The sequence below is a fragment of the Microcaecilia unicolor genome, chromosome 2, assembly GCF_901765095.1.
Source record: "Microcaecilia unicolor chromosome 2, aMicUni1.1, whole genome shotgun sequence".
Lineage (NCBI taxonomy): Eukaryota > Metazoa > Chordata > Amphibia > Gymnophiona > Siphonopidae > Microcaecilia > Microcaecilia unicolor.
The window spans coordinates 414,378,836-414,404,075 of record NC_044032.1 but is presented as its reverse complement, the minus strand read 5'-3'; the positions used below and the strand labels follow the sequence as shown (position 1 = coordinate 414,404,075).

The 25,240-nt window shown below is 42.1% G+C and overlaps 1 protein-coding gene across 4 annotated transcripts in view; it reads right to left on the bottom strand.

The window, feature by feature from the left end:
- Positions 1-25,240, bottom strand: part of SMARCAD1 (SWI/SNF-related, matrix-associated actin-dependent regulator of chromatin, subfamily a, containing DEAD/H box 1) — a 314,928-nt gene that overhangs the window by 52,774 nt on the left and 236,914 nt on the right. For all 4 annotated transcript variants that reach the window (XM_030190695.1, XM_030190696.1, XM_030190698.1 and 1 more), the window contains 3 exons: positions 16,141-16,236; positions 6,868-6,985; positions 5,052-5,173 (listed from right to left, as the gene is read on the bottom strand). In XM_030190695.1, the coding sequence (XP_030046555.1) occupies positions 5,052-5,173; positions 6,868-6,985; positions 16,141-16,236 (336 nt within the window). The remainder of the gene's footprint in view (positions 1-5,051; positions 5,174-6,867; positions 6,986-16,140; positions 16,237-25,240) is intronic.

Sequence of the window (25,240 nt, the reverse complement as noted above, 5' to 3'; positions counted from 1 at the left end):
TAGGCACTGCTCATGCACAATTGCTGGTGGGTACCAGACAGGTGGCTAGTCCGAGACAACATACCTTAATTTTGAGCAGCTCTATGCAGTATGTCAAAAGGGTATGAGACTGCAGGGTGAAGGGGGGGGGGGGGGGAGGGTTATAAGGCTGGTCTCCTGGCTGCAAGTTGTTAGCAACAGAGAGGGAAAGGCTTAGAGTAGGCAAATTGTGGGGCACATCAGTACATGTGGCCCCTACCTGGGGCCATCAGTGTAACTACATACCAAGGACCTTTGACATGGGACACCTGTGATGGGACCCAGGTTTCAGCTTTCAGCCTGGAGCTTGACTGGAGGACCAGCATGCCAGGTGTCCACCAATGCTTATGTCATGGACCATGACAGCCCTATCAACTCCAGCTTTCCCTCAGACCAGGTAATTCACGCCCAAGGAACAGATGGCTACAGAGTTCAATGTTGATGTAGGTGAGCAATCTGTCCATACTGTGACCTACTTTGTATTCTTATGTTCAGGTGAATGTAGCTACGTTGGGGGATAATTTCCTTACTCTTTGTACCTTCAAAAATATTACCCTAATCCGCAGAGGGAACACTCGCTGAGCTCATGGCTATAGACTATCTAGAGGTGGAGTCAAGAGGCCAGATATTGTTCTGCTAGGTCCTGGGATCCGGCTGCAGCCCCCCCCCCCCCCCAGTTGGTGAGGAGCTGGCCCAGGACTCTGTCTTGAGACACGTGTATGCACAGCAAAATTCCCTGCATGTCTCTCATACAGTTGTCTTTCCCATCTCCTTGCAAACTGAGGGGCCAGCCTGCACCAAAGACCTGGCAGGCCAATATCTGGCCTCTTTGACAAGCAAAGGCCCTATTCCCAGATACCCTTCAGCCATGAGCTGGGAGAAGAGAGTAATAAAGGAGACTACAAGCTTGTGGTTCTTCCACTCCTCCTCGATGAACTTGGTAGCAGCTTCCATAGACCTGACAATTGTGTCAAGTGCTGTGTGGGCAATCTTAGGTCAACTGATATTGCAGGCTGTGGCAGGCCCTAAGATATTTGCCGTCACCTAATTTTGGGCTACTAGAGACAGAGCATAATGGTTTGGGGTATGGGCTGGGATCTTGGGGTGGGGGCAGGTGTGACTCCTACAGGCCCTTCTCCTTTAGCACAGCCCTCTGGTACAGCACTTGACATTCAGGGAGAGCTGCTCTGATTGTGGACATGGGGGGGCCCCTTTGGACACTTCTCTCCCTGTCTGGAACCCCTTCCTCCCTCCCTCAATTCTAAGTCTCCCTTTCTCAGGGCTTGCTTAGTAGTGGTGCCACCACAGTACCTATCAGCCTTGAATAACAAGATACCAACACATTTTGTACAAAGTAGACACACAGACCTTTGCATACAAAAATATTTAAACCTTTCATTTTTCAACATGTAAACATAACTATACTAACTGAGGGGCTAGTCCATTGCCCTCAATGAGGGTAGGGCCCCTCCTCATGGAACCTTTGGAGCTGGGCTACAATCTGCCCCAGTATGTGTCTTTGTGATGCTAGCTCCTGGAGCAAGTCTCTGTGCATGGCTGAGACACTGCAGCAGCGAGTTGGGGGTTGGCTTGGGTGGGACCACCAGCAGGTGTGCCAGATGTTGCAGCATAGCCCAGAGCATCTGTGCCTTCTAGCATAGATTGGGGGGGCTGTTTCTGCCCATTTTCTTCCCCCTCCAGTGGGGGCATGCCCCTCCAGGGGTGCTCCCCTTCCTCAGTCTCCACAGGTTGTAGGGGGCATATCCCCCTCCTTCCATGCTCTCTTGGGGGTGGGCTAGTCCTAGGCTGACTCTGGTGGTGTGGGTTGGTCCTCTGCAAGCTCTTCATCAGCTGGAGGGTGCCCTGTGTGTGTAAAAGGTTTGAAATTGAGATCAACACATCCTACATGGCTTGCATAGTGGTGCAGCTAGCTCTAGGGAGGTAGGGACAGGGGAAACTGGTGGCAGTTGTTAACTGGGGTGGGGTGGGGGGGAGGGCATGTCTGAGATGTAGAACCAATGAGGTGACATAGCAGGGAACAAGGCAATGATATCAGAGGCGTTTGTCTCCTGCTACAGGCATGCAGGATGGGTTCTGGGCGAGAAGGCACTGGTTGGGAAGTATTATGGCACTGCACTGTTGATGGATGGGACCATTGTTTTCATTTTTGTCAGGGATGTGAGTGTGTGTGCATCCCCCATGCCTGTGTGTCCTACAGCTGGTAGGAGATGGCAGGGGACCCCCATCATAGTCGCTCATCCTTCTGGCCACCAATGCGGAGACCCCAGGAGAAAGGCAGTTTCCAGACATCAAGGTGGGAATCCTAGGTTTCGGGGCATCTATCTGTGGGGAACTGATGCTAGGCCCTAACTGATGACAGGGGCTGAACATCACTCCATGACTCATGGCCTTATTTTGAGGGTGCCCGGGGGAAGGAGGGTAGTACACACACAGGTGGGAATTTCCATAGCAGGGGTTGTGGGTCAACTATGATGTGGAGATTTCAGGGGCCCCCAGCTTGGGCCTGGAAGGAAGCCTCACAGAGCAGCATACTGACTTCTGGAGCAGACAATGGTACATCCAATGAGTGTGGGTTTAGGGAGCATGAGAAAACATCCATTTGGGGGGCAACTGATGCTGTGACGGGCCTTTGTAGTCAGTGTACTGTCCTCCTTGAACACTCCTTTGTCAGATGTGGAGGGGGGGGGGGTGCTGAGGAGTTGGGTATGCATTACATAGGCACAGGTGCTGTGTCAGCTGAGGTTGCCATGGAGACAGAGGGTGGAATGATAGCCTTTCTGTGGAGTATGTGCACTGTTGCTGGGAGGTGGGGATGGGCAGTGGGGTAAAGCAGGTGTGCCTTTCAGCATTTTAATATAGTTTAGTGAGCTGCTGCCAATGTTCCCAACACTATGTAGGTGTGGGCCACGAAGGGGTCCAGTTATGTTCAGCCCCTCATTTTAGCTTTGCATGGCTAGTAGAGAGAGGCCCTAAAATTGTCATTACATATTCTGTACATTCTGATTTCACCAATTTTTTTTCTTCTTTCGTATGAAAATGCAACAACACATATTGCAACAACAAAGGGGCCTCAGTACATGTAATCCTGCCTATTAATGGTGCTTGCACATGAGTGGTGCTATGATCCTGGGGAACAATGCTGCACACTCACTTTCCCAGTGTGGCTCTGACTGTTCTCCATGCCCTCTTGGAGACATTGTGTGGGAGCAGGTGGTGGTGGTTCTTGAAGATGCGACTCTTGTGCCTCAGAAGCAGGAATTCTGTCTCAGGAACACTGCAATTTGGTTCTCTTCTTATGTGGCCACTGAGGCATGTTCCTCCATGTACAGAGCTATATATGCATGTTTTGCACATGAAAAGAACATCCTGCTGTTGCTGCAGACATTTTTGGGACACGGGGACCAGAACCACTATTGCACGTTTTTTTGGGGTATTTTCTACTGGTGGAAATGTTTATCTCCAAATGTGTAGGAAATTTTCAGGATGTCTTCTTTCAAAACGTTTTTTTTGGGGTATTTTCAAATAGTGAAAAACGTTTATTTTTTTCGTTCCATTATGGACTTCAGTTTTTAAACCTTTTTACAAAAAACTTTATTTTGCAATTTGAACGTCATATCGAAAATGCTCCTCTAAATATTAAATTTCCATACCTTGATTAACCCCTTCAAGAAAAAAAACAAACCTATACACCATAAATAAACTCAAAAATATAACTCACCAGAACATCTCCAGAAAATCTCATCCCCTTATCACAAAAATTCCTCCTAACAAAACAGATTCACTTCTAACACCCACCAATAACCACAACCGTATCTTCCATTCCCCTGGGTTCCCACGAAGGGACACATCAAGGGAGATGCCCTTTTAGCATGGCTCATCTAGGAACATGCCCTCTTGTAGAATGATGTTGGTCCTTAGCAGTGACAAGTGCCAAGGGGCGGTGGTGGGTGGGTGGGGGTCTCAAGTAACTCATTGCATTAGAGTTTGCATTTCCACAAAGAATCTCAGTGGTGGCCAGCAAACGTTTTCAGAAGGCTAATCCCTATAGAGAAGGAAGACTACTGGCATAGAAAGAACTTAGTTTCTTCATAAACAGAGATAAATATTGAGAGCACAACCCCATTTGGGCAATTGCAAGGATAAAATTAGACTAAGGGTGCATATGAAAATATTTGCGTTCTGAGAGAGCTTCTGTCAGCATTAACATAAGTACATAAGTAATGCCACACTGGGAAAAGACCAAGAGTCCATCGAGCACAGCATCCTGTCCACGACAGCGGCCAATCCAGGCCAAGGGCACCTGGCAAGCTTCCCAAAAGTACATTCTATACATGTTATTCCTGGAATTATGGATTTTTCCCAAGTCCATTTAAGTTGTCAGATGTCCTTCTCGTATAGCTGATTCATCCTGACTATAGATACAGAAATCCAGTTTTCTCCAGAACCAATCTGCTGAGCAATTAATTACACTATTTTATACTACTACTACACTATTTTATAGGAGTCATCAACTTAAACTGACACTTACTGCAGTGAGAATAGTGTTGTGGCCTCTTTTTGGTTAAGAGTCTGAGCTACGGGCTGAGAATGTTCCCTTCTTGGCTTTTTGGGGAGGTGAGGGACAATACTATGAACAATTCATGCCAAAGAAAGAGGATTAACTCCAATTATAAAAATTCCTCTATTTGATCTTTGTAAGTGTGCAAACAATTCATAATTATACCTTAACAACACAGACTGACAACAGACCTTACACGTACTATTTTATATACTGCAACGTGATCTATTTTGTTCCAGGGCTTCAGACAACTTGGGGGTGGGGGGCTGTTTCTCCTTAATCTAGATTTCCAACAAAGAAGAAATTATTTTTTCACAAGAAATTTACTCTGAAACAGTTTTCATGGTATTATCTAGCATATTCACTATTGGTTTGCCTTTAAATAGTTGCCAACTGAAACTTTACATCTAATAAGGTAACTGCATTAAAAAAAATTATTATTAAAAGTTTTCACCTTTAACATACGCTCTGACATATTCCTCAGTTTCTCTTCAGTGTAATACTGGCGATGCAGTAAGGGGTGATTGGCCATTTTCCTTAGCTGCATCATAACGTTGCAAAGTTCTGTATTTTTCTCTACAGACAATAAAAAGGTACTTAGAAAATACACCAAGTTTTCATTTTAAAAGCATTATTAAAACAATCAACATGAGACCAGATTTACGAATTTACTGCCGGATTTTGTATAGGTTGTCCAAAATTGGGTGCGTAAGTTTGTGCATGGATCACAGATTTGCATATAAACTAATTAGGAGATAATTATTGGTGTTAAGCACTTAATTGGCAGTAATTAGGAGTTCCATGCAGATTTGCCCTACGTCCTATTCTATAAAATGCATACCTAAATTTCATAGTGTGTAACTCCAAAGGGGGCATGGCCAAGGGAGAGGTATGTGTGGGTCAGGGACAGTCCTGGAAATTAGGCGCAATGTTATTGAATATATGCATTTGCACGTGAGCATTTATACCAGCCTCTGGCAGGCCTAAATGCTCACGTCCAAAATTATGTGTGAAATGCACATTAAGCTAGTATTTTGTAAAGGTCATTCTGCATAGAAACCCTTTACAGAATATTAGCTTTGCACAGATCATCCCAGCAACTAACCTTGGACATCATTCATTGAATTCCCCCCTTATCATCTTATCTGTATTATCACTAAAGCTGGGGTTTAAGACCATGCTAGATTAATGAATTTGGTTCCTTATCTTGATAGCCCAATATCTATATATATAATTCTCAGCACCAACGTTCGACGAGCCTGCCTGCCTGTGTCCATAACTTTCTTCACTGGGCTCCGAAGCCCCAGCTGACGTCACTGGACCCATTATGCCATGATTCGCGGCGTGGACGAATGACGTGATCAAATTGGAATCTGTTTGTGTGAGTGCGTCTGATGTCAGACGCATGAACACAAACTGATTCAAACTTAATAATTCGTCCACGGCTCCACACTGCGCGGCCGACAACAGGACTTCGGCTGGTGGGGGTTGGGGTCCCCCACCAGCAGAGGTATGCGACGGCGACGGGGGACGGTTGGCGGTGGGAAGGGGGGCTCGAGAGGGTCGCGGCAGGGGGGTCCAGGGGTCAGGAACTACCGGGGAGGGGGGGGGGGGCTAGAAATCGAAGGGAGGGGGTCGGAAATCGGAGGGAGGAAGGCAGGGAGGTGGGGTCTGGAACTCGGAGAGAGGAAGGGAGAGCTCTGAAACTCGGAGGGGGGGTCTGGAATTCGGATGGAGTGAGGGGGGTCTGGAACTGGGGGGGGAGGGGCTCTGGAACTGGGGGGGAGGGGCTCTGGAATTCGGAGAAGGGGACAAGAGGGGAGGAGGGGGAATGCATCACCTGTACTAAAACTAAAAAAAAAAAAAAAAAAAATGGGGGGAAGACCACGGAACTTGGAGGAACGGGGGGGACGGGGGGGGGGGGGGGGGGGGGGGGGACACACACGGGATGGGACGACACGACCCTGAAACACGGACGAAGGGGGGACACTGGAACTGGTTGGGGGGGGGGGCCCAGCCACACACACTCTCTCTCACAGACACACACTCGCACACAGTCTCACTCAGTCACACACACACACTCGCAAATTCACTCTCTCTCTCTCACACAGTCACTCTCACACACACTCTCTCAAAAATACACCTTCCGAGGAAAACCTTGCTAGCGCCCGTTTCATTTCATATAGTGGCTACAAAAATTAGTCTTTGGTATATAGTTTCTATAACAATTTAAATTCAAATATCTTCAAAAGTGGTGGGGTTTTCCATACCTGAGCTACTGATAGATTTCTTGAACTTGTTGAAAAGGTCAGCATACAGCTGGTCTTGTCTGTCTGTCATTGGACAAAACTCAATACGATCTTGTTTGGGAGGCAACTGTTTAAGAACCTGAAAAATTGAATAAAATTGATTAAGTTAACTAAGAAAAACAAAATTAAGAATTTAATATTGTTTTATTTGTACTCTTTCCATAAGCTTGTTTGATCCAGTATCATGTTTAGATGGAAAAATACAAGGTAACTAAATGTAAATACAGCCAGCAATGCAATTTTTTGGTTAGCGCCACGTACATCTCAGTCATACCAGGGGCGTATCTAGGTGGGGCCACAGGGGAATGGGGGCCCCCACAGATTTAGCCCTGGCCCTCTCTACTTTCGACTCCCCTGCAGTGACCCTCCCCCGCCACTTTCAACCCCCCCTCCCACCACCGCCAGGTACCTTTGCTGGTGGGGGTCCATTACCCCCGCCAGCCGAAGTCTTCTTCAGCGCCAGTCTCCGGTGCGTTCTCTGATCTGTTTCTGGAGGTCCTGAGACTACTGATGTACTGCAGGTGTGCATGCAGGACGTCAGGAGTAAAGACTCACAGAAACAGATTAGCGAACACGCCAAAGACCAGCGCTGAAGAAGACTTCGGCTGGCGGGGGTTGGGGACCCCCGCCAGCAAAGGTACCTGGCAGTGGCCTACATTATGCCCCCCTACCTCGGGCTCTGGACTCCCCTCCTGCCGAGGTCTGGCTACGCCCCTGAGTCATACTAACTGACTTAAAAATAAAATGATTTTATATGATTCCTAAGTCTGTCTCTTTCTTCTAGCTTACAGATAAGACTAAAATCCTTTGGTTTAGTTCCGCTTTAAATAAAGTTCCAATTCTATTATGTAATGATTCCTCCCCTTTTGGTTCAGAAAACCTCCAGAGTCCTGGATGTGATATAAGACTCTGACATGTCTATTGAACCTTGTTCATAACCTTGCAAAAAAAATCTTTTAAAACTTTGACAACTTGGATATGATTCACTCCTATTTTTACAGGAATAATTTTGCTTTAGTGGTACAATTGCTAATTTTGACCCAGATGGACTACTACATGCTGTAACCTTACAAAAAAAAAAACCCAGAAAAGACTTCAGTTGTTGCAGAATACTGCAGCTCAATTAATTTTTAAAATGAAAAACTGATCATGTATCCCCTTTATTAATCCAGCTTCACTGGTTGCCTGGAGGCCTGAATCATTTTTAAAATATCTTGTTTAGTTTATAAAATACTATCTTCTAAAAGTTCTACCATTGCTTTAGGGATTCCTCCAGTAGGCTGTGTGAACTGCAATTAAATCGAGGTTTTCTCTGTTTTCCATCAGTTTCAGGTTTAAGAGTAAAATGAATTTTAGAAATTTCATTCGGTTTTCAGGCTACCTTCTTATTATCTTTTCCAAAGTCAATTGAAGACATATCTTTTTTTATAAATACTTTAATCTAGAAATTGTAATATCATATTTTTGTAATATTTCTAGTGCTATTCACTAGATTCTAGATTTGCGACTTCACTTTGGACCAGACTAGGAGAAGGTGGGTTATAAATACATAACATAATATAACTGTTTTAGCTAAAGTTCAATTTCTTTTTAATATACTGCCTATATAGTTAAAATCTCAGGCTCTAACTGTTCTATTGCCAGCATAAGGATACATTACAATATTTTATCATCTAAACTGCAGAGAAATGAAAGAAGAACATGCTAGAGGAAGGCAATCCACTTAAAAGGCTTGGTAAAAAAAAATGTTATTGTTGATGCTCTGATGTTATGTGTACACTATTGATCATCTGGTGCAAGAAGCTATCAAGTAATTATCCAACAGTTAAAGACTTTGCAACAGGATCACAGTTATTGCATCAAGATCATTTTTTTGGGGGTGGGGTGGGGGGATGGGGTTAGGGATATTTAGTTAACACATAGGGGTGTAGTTATCAGTATGGGTTACTTTAAAGATGTGTATTTTACCACTAACTCGTGCTATATCAGCACAGTAGTAGTAGGTCCCACTTTATGCAATGAAACCTAGTTACAAATAACCACAGTTAATAAATTAACACCATCATAATGGTAGCTCACATTAATAACTTCCACCCTTAATGTATAGTTTGTCAGTTTTCCAGGCCAGAGTTAGACTCAAAATCAAGAGGTAAAGAATTTAGAAATTTCTCACCCTGTATTATATTTAAAGTTCATTTTTTAATATTAGAAATACATGAAACAGCCCCATCTTTGAAAGTCAAATGTATCATTACGTTTCAATGATATAGTCATGGACCATGCTGCAGCTCACTCACGGCACACTATATTTTTATGCCTTATTTATATTCACCAACCCATGGAGGCTTGGCAGCTTACAATAATAAAATTGACATTATATATAAAATCACAACTTGTAATAAGATAATCATAAAAACAGAAGACAACAGTTATTCTGCAGTACAAAGTCTCTTTTTAAGCATAGTCAATTTTCAAGATAGCTAATTTGCATGTTTGGGTAACCCTCAAATCTATTTCTGTCAGTCATTTCATCTGTATTCATTTGGGAGCTACTCCGAATCTGAATGGAATCCTATGTGCAGGCTTCATCAAACTGATGTTTCCCTGGCACAGCTACGATAGGTGTAAAAAAAAAAAGGCCGACATAAGTTATACTACGCTTAGAATAAAAATTGAAATGAGGTCAAATTTTGTATCTAATGAAATGGAGGAATCTGTTCCTCAAGCAAATGTTAAAAAGTCTAAGGGAGCATTTCAGTTAGGGCAGGAAAACAGATTGCACTGAGGGGACAAAACCCAGTTGGCAGGTCAACCTGGTGCTTGAAATTCAATACCTAATGGCTGCCACTGGGCCCAAAAGTACAATGCACAGCAGATGAGCTGCTGGTTTTGGATCCAGGATCTTGGCTAGCTGAAGTCATTGAAAATGTAGAGGAAGTGGGAATGAATGGCTGGAAGATAGGTTAAAAAAAAAGTTGGAATGGAAAGGGGGAAAGCATAAGAATATAAGCATCACCGTACTGAGAAAGACTGAAGGTCCTTCAAGTTCAGTATCCTGTTTCCAACAGTGGCCAAAGATCACAAGTACTTGGCAAGATCTTAAAAGAATACACCAGATTTTATGCTGCTTATCCTAGAAATAAGCAGTGGATTTTCCCAAGTTCATCTTAATAATGGCTGATGGACTTTCCTTTTAGGAATTTGTCCAAACCTTTTTAAAATCCTGGTCTTATCACATTCTCTTGCAATGAATTCCAGAGTTAATTACATGTTGAGTGAAGAAATATTTTCTTTGATTTTTTTTTTTTAATTTGCTACTTAGTAGCTTCAGAATGATCAGCACGGAGTAAGTACTCTAGGTGGCCATCTTGGTGAGAGCCAAACGTGTCAAAAGTTTTACCAATATTAAGAACCTCAAGGGAAAAGGCATTAGCAAAATCGTGGGCAGAAACTTTTAATGAGGTGGAATAGTTTACAGTAGTGAGTTTACTAAGTAGTGAAAAGAGATTTTTTTGGCAATGAGCAAAAGTGACTAATATTTTAAAAGCACCTTTGAAAAAACAACATTTAGGGCCCTGTTTACTAAGGTACTCTAGCGTTTTTAGCAAGTGCTACAAATTAGCATACGTTAAACGTTAGACACATCCATAGATTCCTATGGGTGTCTCTAGCATGTAGCACACGCTAAAAACGCTGGCGTGCCCCTAGCGCGGCTTAGTAAACATGGCCCTTATTCTCATGACAAAATAAATTTCTCTCTACTGATGTTCCAGTTGATTTAAGTTTTTGTTTTTCAAGTCTTAGTAATAGTAAACCAAGGCACATTATAACATCTATAATTCTTTTGCTGTTTTAAAGGGACAGGTGCAATTCCCACTTGCTCCTGCCCCAGCAGCTCACTCTAGTACAGGGTTTCACAACCCAGCCTTTGGGATACACCTAGCTAATCTGAGTTTCAGGATATCCCCAATGAATATGCATCAGCTAGATTTGCATGCACTGCCTTCATTATATGCAAATCTCTGATATATATTCACTGAATCTACTATTTTAGGTATCTCAATTTCAATACAGTTACAATTATCAATTCATATAAATCACCAGCGACTATGTAAAAAATACTTCTTACCTTATATTTTAATGTATTCATGGACGCAAGTAAGACAGTGAGAGCAATGGTGCTAGTCTAACCTGAATGCCCATGCATATGACCTCCTTATGCTTACCAAACCCAATTGATTGAATACTATAACTCTTTCTAATGGGCGAGCCATTCCACTTCCTTATTCAGATCCATTGGCACTATGTTTTCCAAATATTCATTTTTGTTCTGTACGTTGTCATTTCTGTAATAAATCCCCTACTATCTTTTGATCTAATTGAACTAATACAACAAACCTTAAATCCTCCAATCTATGCGGGGCTCTAACCCAATGTTCCACTAAGGGTGCATCCATATGTATTAGTCTTATATTATTTAAATGTTGAGCCAATTGATGTTTCACCTTTCTAATGGTCTGGCCAATATACCATAAACCACTTGGACACACTATACTGTAAATCATATGTATGACGAATTGTAGTCTATTCTGGACTGCAAAATAAACCATTTTTCCTTATTAACATCAGGAATCTGAATAGATTGAGTTTCTAATATGGGCAATAACTACAAACCTTACATTTAAAACGTCCTACAATCTGGTCTTTTATCTTCTTCCTTCTAGTAACCGATAATTTCTCTCCAAAATTTTGTAACCTCACATACGCAAACAGAGGAGCTTTTTTAAACTCAGAGTACAATGTTAAACTAGACCAATTTGTACAAATGATCTCCTTAACCTTTTCCACTGATTTTATATATGCTAATACACGTTAATCTATTTTTTTTTGTTACATTTGTACCCCACGCTTTCCCACTCATGGCAGGCTCAATGCGGCTTACATGGGGGCAATGGAGGGTTAAGTGACTTGCCCAGAGTCACAAGGAGCTGCCTGTGCCTGAAGTGGGAATCAAACTCAGTTCCTCAGTTCCCCAGGACCAAAGTCCACCATCCTAACCACTAGGCCACTCCTCAATCTGTTGTACTTTACTTAACAATCATGTCCAGTGGGCATTATGAGCTTGTTTAAAAGCTCTTTGAACCACCTTAGATGGATAACCTCTTTGTAGGAAATATTTCATACAAAATGAAATCATCTTGTCGAGTATATAATCTTCGCATTCATAAAAACTGACTGGATGGATACTATTTTTCAATATAAGTGGATGATGACTTCTATAATGCAGTATTGTGTTCCTATCTGTACTCTTATGAAATGCTTGAGTAATAAATCACCCTTGTTCATATTGTATATGAACATCCACAAAAAAAAATCAACTACTCGCCCCCCTATATGAGAACAAAATTAGATGTTATCACACATTTAAAGTGGATGGAGTGGCCTAGAGGTTAGGGTGGTGGACTCTGGTCCTGGGGAACTGAGTTCGATTCCCACTTCAGGCACAGGCACCTCCTTGTGACTCTGGGCAAGTCACTTAACCCTCCACTGCCCCAGGTACAAATAAGTACCTGTATATAATATGTAAGCCACATTGAGCCTGCCATGAGTGGGAAAGCCCGGGGTACATAACTAAAAAAAAAAAAAAAAAAAAAAAAAAATATATATATATATATATATATTGTAAAAACTTCTTTAAAGATCTTTCTACACCTCCCCAAACTAACAATACATTATCATTATAATGTTTCCATTGTAAAATACAAGAATTGTATTGACAATTATATACATATTTCTCCTCATATTCTGCTGTACACAAACAAGTGACCATGGGGGCCACACCCTTAATCTGGAGGAAATACTGTTGTTCAAACTTAAAATAATTTTTAGCAATTATTATTTCTGCCAATTTATACAACTTGCTGTTCTGAAATATCCATTTCCAACAGACGATTAATAATGGACAAAGCCGCCCTCTGAGGACTATTCGTATAAATGGAGTTCACATCAAGAGTGACCATCTGATCACTGGATATTTCTGATTCATCAATTGCAACAAACGCGCAGAATCCCTCAAATATGGCAGATGAGTCTGTAAACCCAGACGTAAATAAAAATCTAAATATTCTAACAGAGATTCAAATAAAGAGCCTCTACCATTAACTACTGGTGTACCTGGGGTTTTTTGAATAGGATTGTGCACTTTAGATAAATATATACTCAGAATTGTTGGAAATTGTCTGTTTTGGTATTCTCCTATAGGATCTCCCTTTAACTGCTCATAAAATTAATTATTTGTCTCTCAGGAATTTTATCCTGAATGACTATCCCTCTATCTGCCCTAGAAATGACTATACTGTCAATCCTATTGTAATTCCTTTAGGGATACCTTTTGATTCATCGTTAAATTGCTATATGTTCTAGATATTTTATTTTCCATTTTTTCCAAATCCTGCAAAACCCATTGTTGGAAAGTTGCCAGCACTACATCATTGGGACCTAGAGGAATCCTGGTTGATGGTAACCAATATTTTTGTAGGAAGTTTTGTGATTCTTCCATATTCTCCATCCCATATTGATTATCATTCTCAAACTGTAATTTCAATCTTAATTTTCTAAAAAAAATCTATAAAGATACTGGCTTATAGCAAAAGGATCATAAAATTGTGTATGTACAAAGGATAGATCCATAGATAATACCTGTTGATGCTTCGTTAATTGTTTTGATGATATATTAAAAATTATTGTGTTTGACTTGTCACTTGGGTCTGCCCACTAGTTGTTGCAGCATCGTTGCTGTAGTCTGTACCACATTTGAGTGTAGCTTAAAAAAAGACTGCGGTATGTGACTGGATTTAGAACTACCTTGTTCTTTATTACCAACTACTTGACTTGCTTCCTCCTCAGAAGAATCACTGGGCGAGTTTATAAAATCAAAGTTTTTATTCCTTCTAGACTTTCGACTGCAATCCATCCAAGAAAAAACAAATCCTCGTGTGTAATTTTGTTCATCCCTTATATATTTTGCAATTTTTTGTGCTCTAATTTCCATTTCATATTTCTCCATTCCCTGCATATTGTTGATCAAATAAACCCTCTGGTCCTTTCTGTTTTATATATATTCACTGGGGATATCCTAAAAACAAGACTGGTTAGGTATGTCCCGAGGACTGGGTTGAGAACCACTGCTCTGGCAAAAATGGTGCTGTCTCACTTCTTATTTGACAGCCTGACTCCTAAGCAGTAGCATTTCTTTTGCTAGAGGGCGGACTGGACTACTTGGGTGAGTTGGTGGCCCAGGGAGGAACACAGTCAATTTCAGGTTCTAATTTAATGGGCAAGGTGAGAAAGGGTTTATCAGATGCTGGCCCACATGAGCATAAGGTCCCACCCCCCTCCTCTGGGGAGGTGTCTGGAGAGATCCTTTTAAAATCATTTCTTTATTTAGTTGTATTTGTTTAACCACCTTTATGAAGATATTCACTCAAAGTGAACAAAAACTAGTGTGACAAACTTACATTGTATTAACATTATAATAATATAATGACCAAATGTAACCACAAAATACAATCGATGAAGAGGAGGAGGTAGGGATGGGGAGGTACCTCGACACCAGTGACTGAAGTCTTCCCTAGGGGTCCTCTAATTTGGCAATCAGGGCCTTTTACATCATGTTGCTTCCACTTGAACAGAACGTTTTTAATAAAAAAAAAAAATTTCATGTGTTGGTACAGCCAGGAATGTATGAGAAATTTCTCGTGATTTGCTTCTTCTAACAACATTTTGCAAAAATTGGGTACTAACCTGCAAACATTTTTGCAAATTCATAAATACACTGAAACAAACTGTTAATGGAGTGGTGGAGTAGCCTTTTGGTTAGAGCAGCAGGCTAAGAAAATGTCTGGTTGAAATCCTACTGCAGCTCCTTGTGATTTTGGCCGTCTCTCTTAATCCTCTGTTGCCTCAGAAACAAATTCAGATCTTGAGCCCATCATGGACAGAAAATTATCTACCTTTCTTTGAACGTACACCACTTTGATAGCTTTATGGCTTACAGGCGGTATATAAGGAATTAAAAGAAATGAATAATAGTCTCTTGGTCCTTTTTTTTTTTTTTTTGCAACATTAGTCAATAATGAGCTCTTTTCCATGAATCTGCACTACAGCAGCTCAATAATGACAAATTAAAATAAACTTTCCTGTGAATGTTTATTACTGCAAAATTGATATTGCAAACATGCTCTTTAGATGAAAAACAATGCAAAATACTTGGAATTCAGGTTTCTAGGCATTTTACTCTCAATTTCATGCTAAATCATTTTTCACTTTAGTACATGAAGCCCTTTATAGGAAAAGGAGTTAATAAGCAGGTACACCTGTGAGATACGTAGGTTTCACTTAGTTAATAAAGTTTATGTTTATTAGATTCTTTATACACCAGTTTACATATTACATACAGGTGCATTCTCTCTCCTTAGTGGGTTCACGATGTAAAGTGTTTTTTTTTTCCTTTTGTACCTAGGGCAAAGGATAGTTAAGTGACTTACCCAGGGTTACAAGGAACTGCAGTGAGAACTGAACCCAGTTCTCAACCCACTGCGCTAACCATTAGGCACTCCTCCATTCCGATTACCTTCATATATAAAATAACCCCCCCTGTTTACAAAGCCACGTGACAATGCCAACACAGCATGGCTTTGTAAACAGAGGGGAAAGTCCACACGGCAATGCCGACAGAGGGGAAGTCATTTAATCCAAGGCTTTTCAACCCTCCCTTGGAAGCACACCTAACCAGTCAAGTGTTGGGAGTGGAGGAGTTGCCTAATGGTTAGTGCAGCAGACTTTGATCTTGGGGAATTGGGTTCGATTTCCACTGCAGCTCCTTGTGACTCTGGGCAAGTCCCTTAACCTTTCATTGCCCCAGGTACAAATAAGTACCTGCATATACTATGTAAACTGCTTTGAATGTAGTTGCAAAAATCACAGAAAGACGGTATACCAAGTCCCATTCCCTTTCAGGATTTTCACAATAAAGATGCATGAGATAAATTTGCATATACTGGAGACCCTATATATAAATAAATCTGCCTCATGCATATTCATTGTGGTAATTCAAAAAATACAACTGGCTAGGTGTACCTCTAGGAGAAGATTGAGAAACACTCAATTAAAGTTATTACTGTCATCTCTTGACTACTCAAGACTAATCAATTGTCATGGTTATAGAAACATTACCTCAATTTTCACTCTTCTCAGTATAAATGGTTTCATAATCTGCTTTGCATGTGCAATCCTCTCCTTTTCAAATGTACTTTGTTCATCTGTGGATTTCTATAGAAGAAAATATTTAAAATAAGAAACAGGCCTTCAACTTCTCAATCACACTGGTCAAAAAAGGAATGTTAGAAATAGAACTAAAGCTATTCATAATAGCAGGATTCAATATTTTGTAGGCTTGAAATCCGAGAAAAAGAATCTTTTGCAGTGAGACATTAAAGGTCTCCTGCTATATCACCTTTAGCCACTTTTACCCAGCCAACTAGTACAGGATCTAACGAAGAGCTAGATTTACTAAAAGTTGCTACCAAACGCTAACATGCATTATTAATGTGCCTTTATTACAGGGGCGTATCTGCGTGGGGCCACAGGGGCCTGGACCCCCGCAGATTTCGCCCTGGCCCCCCTCCCCGCCGTCAACCCTCCCCCGCTGCTTACTTTTGCTGGCGGGGGGCCCCAACCCCCGCCAGCCGAGGTCCTACCCACAATCTCCATATTTCGTATTCCTCCGTGGCCATGTGCTTCAAGGAAGTAACGCAGCGACGTCAGACGCCGAACTGGATTCAACCAATCAGCACTGCAGCGTTACTTCCTTGAAGCACATGGCCACGGAGGAAGACGAAATATGGAGATTGCGGGTCGGACCTCGGCTGGCGGGGGTTGGGGCCCCCTGCCAGCAAAAGTAAGCAACGCGGGAGGGTTGACGGCGGGGAGGGGGTGGAGAGAGGCGGCGGCGGGGGGGGGGGGGGGGGGAGGGAGGCAAAAATGTGCCCCCCCTCTCTGGCTCTGGCCCCCCCTACCGCCGGATTCCAGATACGCCCCTGCTTTATTACCATAGATCCCATTTTATGTGCTGGTACCTATTTACTAATGATGCAAGCTAATGTGGTACCTGCACTTTAGTAAATCTAGTGGACAGTATGAAGTAAGGATACTAATATCTTTTCAACTGCTATCTCAGTAATGAGACAAAAATGACAAAAGATCTATCCTCATTCCTAACTGTAAAGCAGAACTGATATAAGCCTTCCTAAGAAAAGCCAAAGGACAAACTCTCAGTATTTCAAAATAAAACTCTGCTCCCAATCATGCCACTATTCTGAAAGAATGAATCCAAAGATCACAATCTAAGCCCACTGTTTCACAACTCACCGTTGGCTTGGTTTTTGACCAAACCATGCATAATGTAATTTTAAATATTACTAATTGGTGTAAAATAATAGTTTAGAAGGTACTCCTGGAAAAAGCTAATTATAACCCCAAATTCCCTGATGCAGCTGGACTAGCAAAGTGTAGCGCTATGTCTGATGGGGTTTTTTGATTGATTGGATATTTAAGCTTCATAAAATTGCTACTTTCTTTTAAAGATATTGTAAATGTGATGGGATTATTAGGAATATAAAGAGAAGCTATTTGCTCAACAAAATGTTTTGGAAAAATACTTTGGACTGATGAAGAAAATGGGTGAGAATATTAGAGTCAAGAGATACAACTGAATGTTGGGACTCTATCCACCCTTCTGATGGTCCTTTTATAAAACTTATAGAAATGATATTGAAAAGGGTTGTAATTTTAATCATTATGTTTGTTGGATTACCAGCTTCCCTGATATAGACAGCACAGTAAGCTCTTTAAACAGTAATCTATTCCCTCTTTAGGAGAGCCCTATGCTATCTATCAAACTTCTTATCAAGATCCTTGATTATAGCCACTGATGCTCTAGCTGTAGACATGCTGTAGTGCCAAGGAAAACCATGGAACCACAAATCTCATGTTTAGTCTGAAACAGCTTTTCTGGGGCTAAAAGATTCAATGCATGAAAAGATCCAGAGTTCCAAATCTCTTACTAGATGTTTCACTGAAGGCACAGCCAAGTCACTCTTCTAGTGTAATAACACAACACATGTGGCTCTTTTATAAACATGAAGGTAACCTTAACAAACTCAGGTTCTCTAAAAGTTTACCCGCCAAAGGATCAGTAGGAACAAAGACAAGACCTACGGCAGCAACATAGTAAATGACGGCAGATAAAGACCTGGACGGTCCATCCAGTCTGCCCAACAAGATAAACTCATTTTACATGGTATGTGCTACTTTAAATGTATACCCGAGTTTGATTTGTCCCTGCCTTTCTCAGGCAACAGACCATAGAAGTCTGTCCAGCACTGTTCCTGTACTAAAGGTTCTGAAGCTAACGTCGAAGCCCCTTAAAATTTACATTCCAGCCCATCCATAACTATTCAGCCACGATCAGGGTGCAGACCGTAGAAGGTTCCTAACCTTATCCTGCCAATAGTTTTTTCAGGATATCCACAATGAATATACAGAAGAGAAATTTGCATGCAATGGAGGCAGAGCATACAAATCTATTTCACTAATATTTATTGTAGAAATCCTGAAAACCTGACTGGCTGTGGTTTCCACAGAGGTGAAACACAAACAAGAGAAGAAATCTCCATACCACAAATCACATACAGAAAACAGTGGAGATGACCAATAAGATCAATGATGTACAGCTGGCTTTTATTGGTTGTCTTCAAAAGTGACTCATAGCAAAAATCCACCCAAAAAGATAGATGAACTGGTCAGAAACAAAATCTAACTTTAAGAAAATTTAAATAGTTAAATAGTGGAAATTCATCTATATGGACTCACCCAAGCCCAAGAGTTGAACATGAAACTGCCTCAATAATAGGCCGTTCAATGTGCTCTCCTTACATCACAAGTGACCTGACACAGGCCATGTTTCAACGGTATGGCCTGCATCAGGAGTCTGTACTCATATCAGAGCGGCAACTACCAAACACCATAATGACCATGTAGATACAACGAACAATAAAATTATCGTATACTGATAAATAAAACGATATGTCAAATGGTATAGAAATCCATTCCTTTGTGACAAAACCGTGGTATATCATTATTAAAATTGAATCAGACATGAATTTTAGGCTTCTACCAGCTACCTTTTCTGCTGCACTGCTGGGACCTGCTGGGGCTCTTCTTCATCTAGCTGTTCGTCTGGTGTCCTGCACTGACATCTGTTACCTTCATATAATCTCCGTATTCACAAAAACTGACCGGATGGAATACTATTTTTCAATATAAATGGATGATGACTTCTATAATGAAGTAATGTGTTCCTATCTGTACTCTTATGAAATGATTGAGTAATAAATCACCCTTGTTCATATTGTACATTAACATCCACAAAAAATCAACTACTCGCCCCCCTATATGAGAACAAAATTAGATGTTGCACTTTTGGTTTTAGTCTTTATTTTTATAGCCCGTTTCCTTGCTTATCAGCTCCAGGAGAATTAGAACTTGGATTCGTATAATTTGTGGGATGGGGTTTTAGAAAATCCTGATAACAGCTACCCAGTGGAGTAGGAAGGGGGGGGGGGGGGGGGGGGGGCGGTGGGGCGGTCCGCCCCGGGTGCACGCCGCTGGGGGGTGTCGGCGCCTCGCTGGTTCCTTGCTCTCTCTGCCCCAGAACAGGTTACTTCCTGTTCCGGGGCGGAGAGAGCAAGGAACCAGCGAGGCGCCGACACCCTCCCAGCGGCGTGCTCTCGGCGGATTGGCCCGCCCCTCTACCGCCTTCCAGGTATGTTCTCGCGGGCGGGGGGGGTGTTGTGCTACGGAGGGGGGAGGGTGCGTCGCGCTGCACCCGGGGGGGGGGGGGGTGCGCAGCGGCGACCCGCCCCGGGTGTCAGCTGCCCTCGCGACGCCACTGCAGCTACCATTACACAATTTGCCTATTCCCCTCCTAGAGTACAAACAGAAAGCACTATACTGTGGCTAGCTCTGCCTAAAAGAAAAATAATAAGCAACCTCACATTAATATGACAATCAACAGGAATTAATATGACAATCAACAGGAACCACCAATGTTCAAACAAGCCCCCTTAGGTCCTTCAGGTCTTGCAAAGAAGCAAACCACTTTGGCCTGCTGTCATTGTCTGTAGGTATGGCTAAAAGCAAGAAAGTCAATTCTAGCTCTCTTCTCTCATTAAAGCACAGAGTGTGTGGGTGTGTGAGGGATGAGAAAATGACATTAGTACAGGGGTCCTTGTGCTCTGGTCAGCTGTCCCCAATTTGCTAATGTCCCAGGCCATCATTACGATCTAGAGATCCTCTCGATAATATCACTGTATATGGATGGGGCTAAAGGCAGACAGCTAGCCCCTTCTTACCCAGTGAAAGCACCTGAAGACAGTCTACTGGTGCAAAAAGTCAAAGAATGGATGTTAAAACAGATAGCTTTAAAGCTCTTCTACTACTTTTGAGTACAGCTACCAGTACATGTGGTACTCAAGTTGTAAAAATTAAGAGGAACTTTTCCAGTGTTCCAATTGTAAAATTAACAAGGGGAGTTCAGAGAATTTACTCATAAATAGGTATTCTTGCAATCTCTCCTCAGCATTTTGGCAATTTTTGAACTGCCATTTATTAGAGTTTATCATCAATCAATACCTAAATTAGTCTGTGAATAATGTTTTTCCTGAAAGGTTTGTGCCTCTTCTTCATCACTCCTTTCTTTATTGCCTTCTTCCCCTTTACCACTGAACTCCTCCTCCCCCAAGGGTTCTTTCCTCCTCATACCACTTTTCCTGTCTCACTCACTCCTAAAATTCACTTCTCTTCCTTGTGCTCCTCACTCCCCATCAGGGTCCCTCATAGAAAGTTTTTCTAGATCTCCGTATATCTTTTCCTTTGAGTGCATGGGCAAAAAAAAAAAAAAAAATAATAATAATAATAAAAAAATATATATATATATTTTTTTTTTTTGCTTTTTTGCCCATGCACTCAATCCTGCTTTTCTCTTGCCATTCAGAGATTTCATCCAGACTTTTAACAGCACAGTCTCAATGGTCCTTCTTCTCTATTCCTCTCTCCTGAGGTATATGACTGTCCAGATCCTCTTCCTCCTTTCCTGTGCTGGAAAAATGGCAACAGCCCAGAAAAGGAGAGAAAGCAACAGGGCTTAGAATAGTTGTGTGCAGTCGGCGACCAAATTTAGGCACCAAGTTATAGAACTGGGGAGGGGGGGGGGGGGAGGGTGAGAATTCAGATACAACACAGCCTAACAGACAATAGTTTTGATTTTCACTGACAAAATATACCTCTGAAAGGTGTATGGGGGCAGGTTTGTTGATCTTGACTGATTTGGTAAGATATATCATTTCCAGGTGCTGCCAGTGTACTCTGTACTGTAGGGATACTCTAGTAGTGCATGATGATGTGGTCTGGTAAAATGCCTTAATGCTACAGTGGGAGAATTTCCAATAGAAGAGTTCATAGTTGATGGCTTTGGCACATTTGTAAGAAATTTATTAACTCTTCAAACCATTCCTTCAAGTCAAAAACCTGTTCTTTTGCGAGAAGGGCCCAGGTGACGAGTCATCTGCCTCTGGGATGAACACTGCCACAGATTTTGGCACAGTGTATTCTTGTGCATAGAGTGTAGTATCAAATCCTTTTTTACTGAGCATGTCTTCTCCTGAAAATTGTTATTGTACTGTGCATCAGCACTGCAAACATAGGCCTTTTGGCTAAACAAACCTTTCCAAGAGCCAAGCTCTACAAAGTTCCCTCTACACTGCAGGCCTGGGGGCCAGATCAAGATGCATGCGTTACAAGATAATCTATAACCTCTCTGCATGTGTGTCTGTGCGAGTGACCAAGGAAGGAAATGAAAAAGATGACACAGTGTGAAAGAAGCAATTCCCTAACTGCTATATTTCAGTATATCAATGTTTCTATGCTGCATCTGCTGAACTCCCTTCACTCACAGCAATGCATTGGGTTATTTTGGGGAGATTTCTTTTTCTGGAACACCTGGTCTAATCTGGCCCATTTTTGAACAAGATGTCTCTTTTCCTTGATTTCCACCCATTCCAATGTTGACTTTGCCAACAGTTATTTTGTCTCTAGACAAGACACGTTTCCAACCCCTTATGTATAATTTCTTTCCAACATTCTGTTGGTATGGAAAGAATAAAAAAATATTTTTAAAAAACCCTCACCTGTGTGATAACACAATGAGAAACAGACTGAGGGGACTCATGAGGTAACAGTTGCATGGGAATTCCTATACATACTCAGAAAAAAGGATATCCTGAGTTCTCAGAGAGTCCAGTTTGGGGGCCATCAGATGTCAACACCCACTTGAGTGGCTGCTTGCCTGTTGATGGAGAATGTCCTTTTCATGAAGAATAAAGAAAAACAGAGCTGCAGGTCTGGTGGCATAAAGGAAATTACTTAGCCTATCCCTAAAAACTTTTCTAGAAAGCTCTTGAAACATACACTATATGCAGGGGCAAAACAGTCAAGTGAGAAAGACGTGCTTCAGTGGTTTGAATCACACTTGCAAAGATGTACTTTTCAGGTTAAGATAAGTGAATCTCTTTCTAATAAATTTTGATCAATCGAGGTGTGCCACAAGGTTCAGCTTTATCAGCTCTGCTCTTTAATTTATTTAGGACATCATTGTGTGTGGTGTATCAAGAATTGAATGTCTCTTTTAGAATGTATGCTGATGATACAATTTTTCTTTCCAATTAGGTAAGATGTACAGGATCCAAGTGTTAAATTATGTAGATGTTTTCGTAAGATCATGAAATGGATGTCTTAGTTTAAACTGTCATTGAATTTTGCTAAGACAGAAATATATAATGTTGGTAGACTTGTGGATCCTCAATTATCTTTAACATTGGTATATCAAGGGGTTACATTTGAAATTAAATCCTGTTTTTGCAATCTTGGGGTTTTGTTGGATACTAATCTTATAATGCAGAAACAAGTTGATCAGGCTATTTCGACATCCTTTTTTCAACTTCGTCTTTTAAAGTAAGTTGAAGGGGATGGTGCCTCCATCAGATTTTCGCACAATTGTGCAGAGCCTGGTACTAACAAAACTTGATCATTGAAATTCATTGTATCTGGGAACGTCATCACACAGGTTCCAGGCTATGCAGGTCGTACAGAATGCGGCAGCACATTTGATTATGGGAGTAACAAAATCTGCCCATATTACATCAGTGCTGAAAGAGTGGCACTGGTTACCATAGAAACATGACGGCAAAGGTCATATGACCCATCCAGCCTGCCCATCCTCTGTAACCTCTAACTCTTCCTTTTCCTAAGCGATCCCACATGCTTATCCCATACCTTTTAAAATTCTGGAACAGTCCTCGACTCCACAACCTCCACCGGGAGGCCATTCTACACCTGCACCACCCTTTCTGTGAAATAGTACTTCTCTAGATTACTACTAAGCTTATTCCTTCTTAACTTCATCATATGCCTCCTCCTTCCAGAGCTCTCCTTCAGTTGAAAAAGGCTCTCTTCCTGTACATAAATGCCCTTGAGAAGATACCTATTCCATGACAGAAGAAAACTTCCCGCAGCAAAAGCTGGAACCGCTGCACTCAGATAGGAACCTGACACCTCCAACATTCCTTGATCGGTCACTGGTTGATCCACTACCTCTCGCCGAACAACTACTGCAACACTTCCTGGTTGAAGTGTCGGTAATGTTGTCAGCAGCGAGCTACTGCCCTGCAGCTGTGGGGGATGAGCTCTAAGGTCAGGGCTTAGTGTGACATTCAGCCCCAAGAACGTTGTGGGATCGCCACTCACTCCGGGCGCATCTAGCAGGCTGTGTTCTGTTTGTCTGTCCTGATTAGATTGTCTAGCAGAGACAGTCTTTTCATGTTCAAGTGTACAGCACTGCATTCTTCTGGTAGTGCTATAGAAATGATAAGTACCAGTAGTAGTAGTAGTGATTCCTTCTCTAGGAGTTTCATAACCCAGGGTTCTTCCTTTGTTTCTAATTTGAAAGGCATGACTTGAGCCATCTCACAGACAAAGCCAGGAAAGGATATACTTTCTGGAGGAGACCTACAAGGATCTGATGGAACGCCATATGACTTCTCAGCTGAGAGGTCTTGTGGGTCCTGATCCATGTCCCAGCAGAGGTGAGAGTCTGATCTTCAAAGTACTGTTCATGGGAAGTACGTGGAAGAGTGTGTTGACTACAGCGTCTGCTCAGCGTCGAGGCAGAAAAGTCTCCAAAGTTGGAGAAAGTTCATCTGCCGATGTTGACGCATGTGTTGGTAGGGTTCGTGCCACCACAGAGTGTAGACGTTGAACTTGAGGGTGTGACCTCTCCCATGACTGTCTGAGTAATAGCCTGTGCAGATCTCAAAGACTGGAAGGCTATGAGAAATAAGTTGGAGAGGAGAGCGGTCAAAGTAGAATGGACACTTTCCATGCATTGATGATGTAGATGCAGGGGAGGTGTTGGCAGAGTGCCTGAAGGGAGAACGATGGCAATGCTTCTTAGGTTTTTAATGCTTCTTAGGTTTTTAATGCTGCAGGTCCCTCAAAGCAGGCAGAACCGCTGAAGAGGTTGTAGAGTCCCTACACTATTGCAGACCAGAGTACTGTTTTTGGATCTTGTCAGGTACTTGTAACCTGGCTTGGCCACTGTTGGAAACAAGATACTGGGCTTAATGGACCTTGAGCCTGTCCAAGTATGGCAGTACTTAAGTCGGACCCTCTCGATGCTGCGTTGGAGCACCCAACATAAATGCTGACACCAATGCAGGTTCAGAGTCGAGAGCCAAATCCCCTGCCATGCTCAATACAGATGCTGAGGTCAATAGAGAACCAGTTTTTCCACACTGAACTCTGGGCTTTAAGGGTCCTCGTTTGCATGCGCAGGCAGATGCTGCGCTATATGTCCTCGTGCTCTGGACCAAAGCACTGTACATAACAGTTATGGTGATGGTGGGGGGTCTGTGTCTCAAATATTATTGCATTGAGTGCACTTCTTAAAGCCATTTGGCACCCTTGTTGACGTGGACGGAAGACGGCTGATTTAAGGTCAAAAGGCTCTATGGTCTGGGGAGTTCAAGTAGTCGTGTACCTGAGAATAGTTGATGCTTTTCAAGCAAAAGATGAGCTCGGAGGCCCCAAAGGCCAAAAACTGAAAAAAAAAAAAAAAGATGAAAAAAACCCTATGAGGCATATTTTCAAAGCACTTAGCCTC